The 13,279-nt window shown below is 35.6% G+C and overlaps 1 protein-coding gene across 1 annotated transcript; it reads right to left on the minus strand.

Annotated features, from left to right (window-relative positions):
* Positions 1-1,405: 1,405 nt before the first annotated feature.
* vtnb (vitronectin b) lies at positions 1,406-10,960 on the minus strand. The gene is made up of 10 exons (XM_039676770.2): positions 10,826-10,960; positions 10,690-10,749; positions 9,173-9,232; positions 6,215-6,433; positions 5,985-6,124; positions 4,486-4,642; positions 3,030-3,179; positions 2,725-2,956; positions 2,479-2,636; positions 1,406-1,798 (listed from the first exon to the last, which is right to left on the minus strand). The coding sequence occupies exons 1-10, from the start codon at positions 10,878-10,880 to the stop codon at positions 1,677-1,679; spliced, it is 1,353 nt and encodes a 450-aa protein (XP_039532704.2). The 5' UTR covers positions 10,881-10,960; the 3' UTR covers positions 1,406-1,676.
* Between the last annotated feature and the right edge of the window lie 2,319 nt (positions 10,961-13,279).

Consider the following 13,279-nt stretch of genomic DNA (forward strand, 5'->3'; position numbering starts at 1 on the left):
AAAAAAAGTGTTAATTTAGATGAACGAGTTCGAACAGGGGGGTCACGAACGCTCATCACAGAACAGAGCAAGGCAAGCATTTGTGCTTATAAAACTAAAACCTTTTTATTTATTTTTGAAATGGCCGATCGTTTCGCTAGATAAGATCCTTATTCATCGTCTGTTGCTGCATTTCAAGACATTTCAACTTAAATTTGATTAAACTACATGACTTAAAAAATCTAGCTGAATCTCATATCTTTTTCAATTTGAAACTGCTCAAATTATGTTGATGAGTTACAATAATGTGATTACATAAGTTGCCATAACTTAATGATCATGTGGAAATTTGCACACATTTTCACTTCGCCTGAACTTACTAAGTTTGAATGTTATCAATGTACAACATTTCGCAATTCCAACACTTCACTTCAGTGTTTCAATAAACTCTTATGTTGTTGGGCAACTGGTATCAGTGAATGAATATGCTCAGAAGTGCATGTCTTTTTCATTTTAACTGTCTTTGCTGTTGACCTTCGATGATCCAATTCAATTGCCTAGAAATCTAGACCACCAATTATTTCAACAGCAAAAAATTATTTCGCAAAAATGTGACATCTTGGTGACACCTAACATCTTGATGCAGGTCTGGCATGCCAGGCTACCAATTCAACAATATACACTCTTAGAAGAAAAGGTTCTATCAGCGCTGCGTATTTGGAACCCCTAAAAGGTTCTATACACTATTAAAAAAAGGGTTCCTCTGGGTTCTATATAGAACCCTGGGGTTCCATACTTGGTCAATAGAACCTTTTACCAAAAAAACAAGACAAAAAAAATGTTCTATATAGAACCATTTTGGAGTTCCATATATGAAGCGGGGGATGGAACCATTTCTGGTTCTAAATAGAACCATTTCTTCTAAGAGAGTATGATAATGCAAAACTGACTCAAGATAAACATCACATTTGTGTTTCCTTTGTTTTTATAGCTAAAGAACAAGCAAGCAAGCTCAGTCGAAATGAAAAACCTATCATACTATAAGTAGTTTAGTTAGTTAGCTACTTTTTAGGGAATAATGCAATTTTGTAATGCATTACATTTCAAAGTCACTTTCCCCAACACTGCTCATTGCTGAATACTACTGTATATTTGTATGTGGCAATACTTGTCTCTGTGAGTGAAACACTCATGTTTGCCACTAGAGGATGCACTTACCATTGGGAAAGAGAGAAAAAGAGATGACGGATGTGAAATGAAACTTACACTTCCTCTACACTAACTTTCCAGCTTGTTTTAAGATATACAGAGACTTCAAAAAAATTGTATAGGTTCACTAGAATAAATAAATAAATATATATATATTCCATTCCACCAGTGGTGACAAGGCATATATAAAAACATTGAGAAACTACGAAAACACTGGTTGCATTGGACAGAAAGTTTATTATTATTATTCAGCAGTTTTATACTTACAACAAGAAAAGTTCATTCAATATCTTATTATACTGATTCATAGTAATACGTTGATAAAAAGCTTTGTTCTACTGCATGCAAAACCATGGTCAGATATAACTATAACACATGCAGGAATACTTTGAGAACTATATTGATAGTACTGATTAATCTTTATAAATGACTTCTAATTAGGCAATGACATTCAAATATTTGTTATTAACGCAAATATGGAAACCTTCTTATCTTTTTTCTGACATGTCCTTCTCTTTACATCCCAACCAATATTTGCCAATGGATCTTGGGTAAGGCGGGTTTACGTAGTCAATGTGTTTGGTCTGCAGGTCCACCCTGTAGTATTTATCTATAGAGGAGCAATGCCACAATATTAATACAGACTTTGACAAATATATCAATACAATGTGTTTTATTGCCACTAAAACATGTACACAACTGTTTTTTTGGGAGGTCCATATTTATGTGCATATTTTAAACAATTTAAAACATCTTCTATTTGAATATATTTTAAAATTGATGTATATGGCAAAGCTGAATTTTCAGCATCATTACTCCAGTCTTCATTGTCACACGATCCTTCAGAAATCAATCAAATGATCAAGAAACATTTCTGATTATCAATAATATCAATATTGGAAATGGTTCAGACTTTATAAATGTTTTCAGGATTCTTTGACTAATAGTTTGTTCATTCTTTGATGATCAAAAGTTACTTACTTTTGTAATATTATAAATGTCTTTACTGGCACTTTTAATCAATTTTTTTAATCATTGTTGAAAAATTTTTTTTGTAAATTTGTTAAAAACACTTAACGGATTTCAAACTTTTCAACTGTAGTGTATGTAATTTCTCTATTGCCATGTATGATTGAATCATTAAATAACCCCTTACATTTATAATTAAGATGCTTATTATTATTTTTTTTTTAAGTTTTTACCCACCTTCCAGAGTGCACCTTAAAAGAAAACTTGAATGTTTTGGATTCATCCTAACAGAATGAACAGAGCATGATCATGACCTGATACCTTTCTTAAAGAAGAAGACGTTCTGCACAGGCGTGGCCTTCTCTTGGACGACCGCCACGTCCATGTAGTCCATCGGCTCGTAGCTCATGTCAAAAAAAGATGGACGTCTTCCACGGCCCTTTTTCGGATTTTTTCTACTCTTCTCCGCTTCATAATACCTACATAACGCATACTGAATTTTGATACACATAATCTATACATCGACTGTACAAATATACTCTCAGCAAACCTCAATAGTTAACAAACCTTTCCTCATAGTCCAATCCAAAGTCTTCCCAGAACGGCGAGCGGCTCACTCTGGCTCCTCGACCCCTGGTCTTCTTTCTCCGTCCGGTTCGGCCCCTGCTCAGGCCGCTGGATGGAGATGGTGACGGACCAGGGTTGACATACAGTCGGCCAACCATTGCAGCATCTATGGGAGGTTTGATGCCAATCCAGTCTTTGGAAATGAAGCGCGGCCCTTTGTGATGCCCTTGAACTGGGTGGACAGGGAATTCATTGAATTGCATTTATTGAATCATCTGCTTAACACGGTGTGCATGCAAACTTACTGCCTTGAAAGAGCTGAGCAAACAAGCTATCCAAGTCACAGTACAGGTTTGTATAACGTGCGAAGGCGACTGAAGGCGACGACTTGGTCATGCGGTCACATTCTTCATGGGAAGGCTGGTGTTTGAACTCATATTGGTAGTACTGGTCACCTGTGGGACAAATGAAAACCGTTGATTAAATCCACTGTGTAAGGTGGATAACCATATTTCAGTGATGACATAAAAGGCCAACTATTAAGTCAGCATCAAACTGGTTCCCTCAACAAAAACCCAATAGGATTTTTCCTTTGGCTTTTAGATAGATGCTGAAAATGCTCATCATGATAATGAACAGAACTTTTGTTGCCCTAAATACAACCGACAGAATGAAAAAGCTATGGATTAAAAGATTAGTTCACTTTTGAAAAAACTTTTGCTGATAATTTACTCGCCCCCATGTCATCCAAGATGTCCATGTCTTTCTTTCCTCAGTCGAAAAGAAATTTAGGTTTTTGATGAAAACATTCCAGGATTTTTCTCCATATAATGGACTTCAATGGGAACCGGATGGTTCAAGTATCAAAAGACGGTTAATAACAGTTTCAGATGCAGCTTCAAATGTCTTTAAACGATATCAGACGATGAATAAGGGTCTTATCATGCGAAACGATCGGTTATTTCAAAACTTATTCCAAAAATGTAACTTTTCTAAGGACAAATGCTAGCCTTGCTCTATTCTCTGAGGCGCGTTTGCAACGTCACGTATTACGTAATTACGTTCAAAAGGTCACGGGCGACGTAGCCGAAAGTACAGAGTCAGTGTTTACAAGTTGAACGCATAGGTTGAACGTGCAAACTAACTCAAACACCGTTTACAAAAAAAGGAATTAAAAGGAAAAACAACGATGTCGGACGATTTTGATTCTGTACTTCCGGCTACGTCGCCCGTGACCTTTTGAACGTAATTACGTATTACGTGACGTTGCAAACGCGCCTCACAGAATAGAGCAAGGCTAGCATTTGTCCTTAGAAAAGTTACATTTTTGAAATAAGTTTTGAAATAACCGATCGTTTCGCATGATAAGACCCTTATTCATCGTCTGGTGTCGTTTAAAGACATTTGAAGCTGCATCTGAAACTGTTATTAACCGTCTTTTGATACTTGAACCATCCGGTTCCCATTGAAGTCCATTATATGGAGAAAAATCCTGGAATGTTTTCATCAAAAACCTAAATTTCTTTTCGACTGAGAAAAGAAAAACATGGACATCTTGGATGACATGGGGGCGAGTAAATTATCAGCAAAAGTTTTTTCAAAAGTGAACTAATCCTTTAACTGCATGGTTGAATTCTCTATTTTCTACATTAGCCCACTAATAAAATCCACTCAAAGGAGTGAATGAAAATGAGTGAGTCAAGGCCTGCAGCTTTTGCATAGGTTTTGGCCTACAAAAAAATACATTTGACTTTCACATACCTTTAAAGAAATACACTTTCTCCTTCCCGTGATGACCTGGAGCTGGGATTGCAAATGCAGCATCAATATCATCTGGAATCTTCTCGAAGCCCACCGATATATCTCTTGGGTAATCTTCATCCAAGACGTCGCCATCAAAACGCCAGTACTTGTTGCCCTGCGATTCAGTAAGAAGTGACAATAACCTTTGACATTTTGGTCAAACTAGCTTCTTGGTCAGTGACAAATTTGAGTTTCAAGGATAAATAAATATTGATTAAAAATAAACAAAAACAAATGTGCCATGTTCTTAGAAATGTACTATAAAACATTGTATACCCCGTTTGTAATAAAAGATTAAATATGTGTTTTAATGTTTGTTTGTTTTAGTAGATTTGAATGATTCTAAAATGACACTGTGACCATCAAGTAAAAAGTAATTACATATTCGCTTACACCTTGAATAATTATTTTTAAAAAGGTATTTTTTTAAAAAAATATCATGAATTATTAAGTTATAAATATTATTTAAGTTATAAATGTTATAAAAAAGCTCAAATTATCAGATATTTTAGAATTCTTATTGACCCTGTAGGGGTCATCTCTATGACATAAGGCCTATGAGGTCATTCTACTGCATGTATGAATTGCCACTCTTTAAATATATTTATTCAAAATTTTGAAATATTAAAAATATATATTAAGTCACTGAACCCTTAAAGAGGACATAGTATGCTCTTTTAGTCTTGATTTTATGTATAGAGTAAACTAAAATAAGTTTTCATGCTTGAATGTTAAAAAAAGACAAAAAATGTCACATATTAGAGATTGTTGCAGCACCTCTCTTCCCAGTCTGTCAGTAACGCTCTGTATAGACCATTTCACAAGATGTAAACAACACTGGTTCAGAAGCACTTCCTGTTTCAGTTTTTTAACACTACATAAAAGCTGGGATAAAATACAACCAACTGAACATTTAAAACTGAATCAAAAAGTTAAACAAACATCTTTAAGATGTTTTCTTTACATGTGAAATAAAGAAAACAGGTACAAATTGAAACAGGAAGTGCTTCTGGACCAGTGTTGTTTACATCTTGTGAAATGGTTTATAGTTCCTGTTTCTATGAAACCCCTCCTTCTGATAAGCACAATGTTCTCTGATTAGTCAGCTGGACCAGTGTGTTCTGATTGGTCAAACGCTTCAAGCATGTTTCGGAAATGCCACACCCCTTAATATAACTGCAAATTTCAGCACTAAATTACTAACTTCACCAGACCTCCTCCCTTTTTTTGTGTGTATGACTTGGGCTGGGATTTAAATGAGTAATGTTGTGATGTGTTTGTTCCCAGAAAACTCCAATCAAGGCATTTTAGGGAGTTCAGAAACAAAGTTCATAGAGAATAACTCATTTTGGAGAGATTTTGTGCTTTGTTACTTTTCAAACAGCAACATTACACACTAAAGAAAGCTGACAAAGTAAAATATCCTCTTTCACACTAAATAAAATCAACAAACAGACCTTGAATATGTACGTTTTTCCCTGGCAGTTGATGCGCGTGAAAGCAGCATCGATAGGTCCGGAGATGCCCCACACATCCTTGATGAGTTTGGGATACCCAGGCATGACAGATCTGTCGTCTAACTCAAAGAAATAGTCTCCTGGAACACAAACGAACAGAGTCTTGTGAAGAAAAACTGTCCTTGAACTGATAAAAAGCCATAGTGATTGCATTGAACCTCTGAACTCACCTCTGAATGCGAACATTGAGCCATTCTTCAACTGCATGAACGCGTCAAAGGTGCGACCGCTACAGGTGACGGCGTCGGGATCGCGTGGAGGTGTAGGAGACACAGGAGTGGGAGTTGTGGTGGTTAGGGGACGAGAGGTCGTGACCGTCACATTCGAATCCATTGTCGGTGAAGAGGTCAGATCCTCCTCAGGAACATCAAACATGTCACCTCGGGCAACTGAGGATCAATTTAACCTTCAATTAGTGAGCCTACAGCATTTTCACAATGTTTCTCCTTAAGACATTAAAAGTGAAATGTGTACTTTCACCAAACAGAATTTCAGGTATAGACTCTACATAGAACTTTAAAGGGATACTCCACTTTTTTTGGCTCATTTTACAACTCCTGCAGAGCCATGGGGGCTGTGGTTACAAGAGGTAAATACGATATAAATACTGTTCGTTTTCTCACACAAACCGCTCGTTTCGTGTCTTAGGCCATCAATGTGTGCTTACATTTACGAGTCATTAAATCATGTTTAATTTGGACTTCTCTGTTCATGCTCTTTGAGGTGGTGACCATAGACCTCCATTATATGACTGATAGACTAACGGTTTGACCTAAAAATATCAAAATTGAAAATACTGCGGAAACAAAGACACCTACATCTTGGATGCCTTTGAGGTAAGATAAAACATACCAAAAATTTATTTCAAAGTGAACTATCCCTTTAAGACTTTTTGACTTTCTCAGTTTGAGGTTCAGAGTATTTATTTTTTTATGTCTAGTACAATTATATAGTTTTTTTTTCTTGATTTCCCCCGAAAGAATGGAAGTGAAATGTGACAACATGCCCCATAGGTAGGGCACAGTGTAACAGGACCATATGCCAGATTCAAATGTTGTCTGATCTAATAAGAAAATATATACAAGAACTAAATTTTGTCATGTTACAATATACCCCATCTGCACAACTGGGATTTAAACCTGTCTAGTGCTGGTTAGCTGAGCATTAAACAACTATCTCAACTGTTAAATAACAAATATATACACATTTAATTAATAAACACAAAAAATCAATTTAGTAGGAAATTTGCTATGGTTAAATAAATGTTCTGTGATTTCTTCCAAAGAGTTTTTCATTTTTGGCACAATTTTTTATTTTTATAGTGTTGATATGGCAACTAGAAAACACAGTAAATTTTGTCACGCTGGCACATGTGGAAAGTTTTAAACCATGTGTTACAAAGTAGCCTTGTGTTGGTTTGTGCCCCGCTCACCCCTACCACAATCACTTCTTCCACAACAAACAATTTTGTGAGTAATAAAGTTTTATCAAAGTTTAGTTCTTGACTAAGAAGTCAGTAAAGCGCAAGTTTGAGATAAGAGACATGTGATATGTGAAGAAAACAGCTAAATCAATGAATCATGGTAAATATATCACTAGTGAACAGCTTATCGTATATCCAATTTCCAATCAAGCTGTAAATTTGCAAAATGTGTGAAAATAATAATTCCTCTAATGAAACTTCAGGACAATATTTTTAATCAAAGATAGGGTGGTTTCTAGATTATTCTGAAAACAAATGGAGAATGGTTTCTCACACTGTCATTCTGGTTGCTTCGTGTGTTTTAAATATTTTCTTTCTTCTATTATTATTGCGTATATGTTGTATGTCTTATGTTTTTGAATTTGTATAAGTTAAACTTTAGTAAAGATTGAAAAATATATTTAATTGTGTGTATTTAGTATACATAAATGCTTATAATTTTAATTTCCATCAAGGAACGTCATTACATGAGAATTCTGTCTCTTTGTGGTCTTTTCTGAAACATAAACATTAAATCTTCCAGTATCATTTTTTTTTTAAATAAAGAATTTATCTTTATTTAAGAAAATGATACTGGAAGATTTATGTTTCCAAAAAGACCACAAAGAGACATAATTGTGATGCAACGCATTTATATATTAAATTGTTAGTAGAGAAATAACTAACTTTTGGGACTGTGAAAAGTTTAAAAGGTTTATTAGTCCACAAAGGGCCAAAAGTGCACAGTTATTGTGAAACCTTATTGTAAACGTGTTTCCCACACTCCCCTCATCTGCCATTGGTCAGTCAAAACAGAAATCCCCTCCCCAATCTCACACCATTGGTTGAGCCAGTGTTGCTGTGTAGAACTACAATGTTTACACTTCAGGGAAATCAATTGTAGACTTATATAGTTGCCTATGCATTATCAACTATAGAAAAAAACTGGATGTAGTAAAACACACTTCAGTCATAGATGTTTGGACAAAATCTCCTGGAATATGGCCAAGATAGTCTTTCTAGATGGCTGTTTGAGAAATGAAAAACTACACACTCCATCAATTAGGGTTAGAAGATTTTTTGCCACACATGTAACACTCTAGAAACACAACAATCACTGCAATAATGATCTAATCATAGACTCTTAAAGGGATACTCCACTTTTTTTGGAAATAGGCTCATTTTACAACTCTAAACAGTTGAGTTTTACCGTTTTCGAATCCATTCAGCCGATTTTCTGATTTTTAGATAAATATCAGTAAACATGAAGTTTCTGGTCTCATTGACTTCAATGAGACCAGAAACTGTCTGGTTACTGATAGTCTTCTAAAAAAAATCAGAAAATCGGCTGAATGGATTCGAAAACGGTAAAACTCAACCGTTTAGAGTTGTAAAATGAGCCTATTTCCAAAAAAAGTGGAGTATCCCTTTAAGCATTTGCCTGTTTAAATCCAAACAGAGCTTTTGTTGTTGTTGGCCAGGCAGTGTAGCTAATTCAACATATTACTGTTGTTGTTACTATATTTTTTAATAAAATAGCCTACGTAAATGCAGCCTTGTTGAGCACAAGAGGTTCTAAAACATCTTACAGACTTCAATCATTTGAACATTAAAATACAAAATAGTTTGACATTAATCACTATTCGAATGTGCATCAATTTCTCACTTTTTGTCCGACAAGTGCTGTCAAAATCCTCACAGCAGCTTCCATAGTACTTGCACATTCGGTCACACCAGGGGCGATTCTAGGGTCAGAGCTTTAGGGGTGCTGAGCACCCAATGAGCTCCACCGCCACCACCCACATTTTACATCCATATACGCTCCCCCTCTCTCTTGATTTTATTTATTTATTTATTTGTAAGGGGGACAGTGTACACATTAATCAACATTAGAACAATGAAAATGTACCCGAGTTAGCTAAAAGAGCTAATTTTCATCGGTAGTCCCCCAGCCAGGAGTAAAAATAGGCAACCTTAAAGATCTTAACAAATTTGTAAAACTATGTTGGTTGGCCTCTGTTCCTAGGGGGGTTCGGGGGCATGCTCCCCCGCTAGAAAAATTTGTACATTTTAAGGTTAAATGCATCAATCTCGTGCTCTTTGAGAGATCAAAATTAAGAGCTTCAACCTTCAACGAACTGCTCATTGAACAAAGAAAAAGCATTGATTTGTACTAGGACAATAAACAGGGCTCAAACATCTTTTTAGTTGAGTCTCAGTCTACATTACATTATCAATGGTGTTTTAGGATCCTAAACAATTATAATGTAATAATGATTTATATAATTATTCCTATGATGTAAAATCCACATAGCCTATAAATGTACTATATAAGTGAAAATTAATATTTCAAAAGTATTTAGTCAACATTAGGCTACACTATAGGAAAATTAAAATACTTCTGTCATATTTCTACACTTGCAAGAAATAAACCCAAAGCTTTTATTTAGGAGAAAACACCAGATGCATGCTGATCGCGTGAGCAAAGTGCACACTTTTCTTTAAATCACCCAGCAAAATTGGATGCCTATTAAAGTCTTGTGCTGTTTTATATAGGCACACAGCCATATCGTGGATTCGATTTTTTGCTTCCCCTCGCTTGGGCGCATGGCGAACTTGAAATGTATACATTTTATCAGATCGGCCCTCGCGACCTCGAAACACTACCGGCTCACCGGGAAAACTCCCGTCTCTCCCGATTGCCACTCTGTTAACGTTACTCCACAGCGGCGGCGACCCGCTAGACTAAAACAGTCCGAAAATAAACACTTATTATAGGTGTACCAATGATTCAGGATACTGACTCCAGTACTCACCGATATGGTTTCGGAATCGGAACAACTGAAAGAAAAGAAGTGTGAGACACAGCTCTGGAGCGTCTCAATTGATTCACAAAACTACCTAACGGCCCGGATTCTCATAACTCTGCGTGTGTTTCGCGCTGGATGACGGCCTTGCTGAGCGGTGCAGGTTCAAAGAAGTGACGTTAGAAGAAGAGAAATGTTTTCATTTTCATTTCATTTTAAACCACAAACTACTGAGTATGTTTTGGACATTATTTAACCGTGTCAAAGACGAACAAAATTTTTAGAATAACAAATTTCTTTCTCCAAGTTTTAGGGGTGCTGAGCTCCTTTTTAGGGGTGCTGAAGCACCCCTAAAAAGGGGCTAGCCTCGCCCATGGGTCACACTGGCATTTCTTGGTCGGATCAAAGCCACTCAGACAGCGTCCCGTACATGTTTCTGTGGAAAATGCAGCAACGTGAACGAGAATAAACCAGCAGTCTAATAATAACCAAGCAGTTTTTGAGGCACTTACCCTCCGCAGCGAAACAAGTCGCCAAAACAAGGGATAATAAGATCACAAATTTCATTTTTAATGCCACATCTGTCAGCAGTGAGTGCCTGAACTGCTCTAGAAACACCCGTGTGAAAGAACGACAGAGGACAGTTCAGACATCTGTGCCGATCGATGGCTCCAAAAGTCACCCTGTTTGTTTAGTCTGAAAGAATCAATGATTAGCACTACAAAGTTGCTCTGTATAAAGTTACAAATAAAGCCTAAGCTGATTTAACGTTCATGATGTAGAAATGAGGTCTGAACTGTATAAGGATAACAGAATGGTAATGTTTCTGTGGCCAAAATCTAGTATTGAACTACTATTGAGCTGGCTACTATTGATTTCACTGTCTGAGCATCTAAGCTAGCGGTTTATATTGAAACGGCTGATGTACATTAAATTATTTCCACTTTAAACATTTGTATACTCTATATAAGAGGGCTTCAACCCCATTAGAAACATTTGCGTCAAAAGATGTGGGAAAAAAGTCTGTTCAATTCATATGATATGACCAAGGTGCTTAAATAATTGGAGGAATATAAACTATAACTTTGCATACTAAACACGAAATTACTCCTTAAAAGTTAACCATTTAAAATGAGTAAAGTTTACACCAAAAAAATAAACAAAAATATCTCACTAACAGACAGGCGTCAAAGATTAATTAAGAACTCTTTATTTTATATCGCCAACATTGAAGACACCTGATTGAGAAAACCGTAATTTTAATACAAACACTGATCACCATAATGGTGACTTAAATGTATGTTGTTTTTTTTGGTTGTTGTTGTAAGTTTTACTCATTTTAAATGGTTACCTTTTAAGGAATTAATTTGATTAATTATTACTCAATTCTAATTTGTTACATTTAATTAATAATATTGCTTGTAATCTGTTGCCACAATTTTTTTTTGATTAGATAAAGCATATTCATTTTTACAGTGTAGTGTGAAATGGCTCAGAGATTTACTGTAGAGCAAGTACTGAATGCAATCAATTACGTTATTCTCTCTGTCACTTGATGGTGAATCTGGTGCAAGAAGTTGTCAGCGATCAAAATATTGATTTGGGAGATATTGAAAATGATAGTTTTGAGAACATGTTTGAGATTGCCAATATGAGCCAGATGCTGAGGACAGTGATGACGGTATAAAATCCCTTCCAAGCTCCAAAAATGCTTTATTTTACACTCAAAAAAATGCTGGGTTGTCTTAACCCAATTTAACCCAGTTTGTCCAAATTTGGGTTAAAACAACCCAGCATTTTTTAGAGTGTATTCTTGTTACTCTAATATAAGTCGAGCTTTATATTATCGCGACAGGTATAGAGATCCATCCGTGTTATGGTAGATATAGATCAGGGTAGCTAAACAACCGAATATGTAAGAATGATTGCCGAAACATTCATGCATTTAAGCGTTAAAAACAATCAAATTATGTTCTTTTTAGTAACATTATTAGGTTAGATATTATTAGAAGTAATTATTCATTTGTACTGGAGTGAACTTAAGAGTCTCAGATAAGTCGTATCACGTTTGTTCCTTTATATTTCTTTTCAGGCTGTAACTTGATGTCCTGCCAGACGTTATTATTCAGAAACGGCAGAAATTACGATGATGATAATGCAAAATGAATGGACTTTGTGTTTTATTGAGGTCAAAATCCATAAGTCGGTCATTGAAAAAAAGATAAAAACTCATATTCAGGAACAAGGAAGTTTGTCATTAAAGGCATTATCTGGATTTAAACCATAATATGGCCACTGTCAAATTAAAGTCCAATTGAGTTTAATTGATATGTTATGGAATAATACGAAAATCTCATCAGACCCCTGACTGACATTTGTTTGAAGAACGCAGACGCCCAGCCGTCTTTGACATGAATTATGACCCAGAGCATGTATGGAAATACTCAGATTATCTCCCAATAGACTGTTTTGGAAGACTTCATGTCTGTTAGACAGCCATAAAGATGACTAAAATGTCACGCTGCAACCACGGTCTACATCAAAGCTCAATGTACTAAAGCAGATCATCTATAATAATGATGAACAGCTCCATAAAGCTACTGTTATTATGACCTTGTCTGTTACCGTTGACTATCGATGTAAAAGGCTTTGAAACTATGGTATTTGGGTTACAATAACTCCAAAGGTTGTGTGAGCGAGTTATGCAACACAAGAGTTTTATCTTTAAGTAACAGAATTGCTAAAAGAGGATCATAACTTTGGACAAAAATATATGTTGCACATATCAGGCTATTATAATAGATTAAATATGTATTTGGGTTTAAAAGATTAAACTGATCATTCTTGATTTAATTTTCACATTAAGTCCTAATACAAACGGAGAGTTCAAAGTCTGTAAAGTTGACTAATAAATGTTGATAAAAGGCACTGGTAATATAGAAATTACAGTAATCCAGAAGAACACG

This window comes from Pimephales promelas, chromosome 19 (assembly GCF_988280905.1).
Source record: "Pimephales promelas chromosome 19, fPimPro1.hap1.1, whole genome shotgun sequence".
Lineage (NCBI taxonomy): Eukaryota > Metazoa > Chordata > Actinopteri > Cypriniformes > Leuciscidae > Pimephales > Pimephales promelas.

Coding starts and splice junctions, on each gene's coding strand:
- vtnb (XM_039676770.2), bottom strand. CDS start 10,880: ATGAAATTTGTGATCTTATTATCCCTTGTTTTGGCGACTTGTTTCGCT. Junction 6,125..6,214: donor CTCAATGTTCGCATTCAGAG/GTGAGTTCAGAG, acceptor TTTGTGTTCCAG/GAGACTATTTCTTTGAGTTA. Junction 1,799..2,478: donor CGTCTTCTTCTTTAAGAAAG/GTATCAGGTCAT, acceptor GCTCCTCTATAG/ATAAATACTACAGGGTGGAC.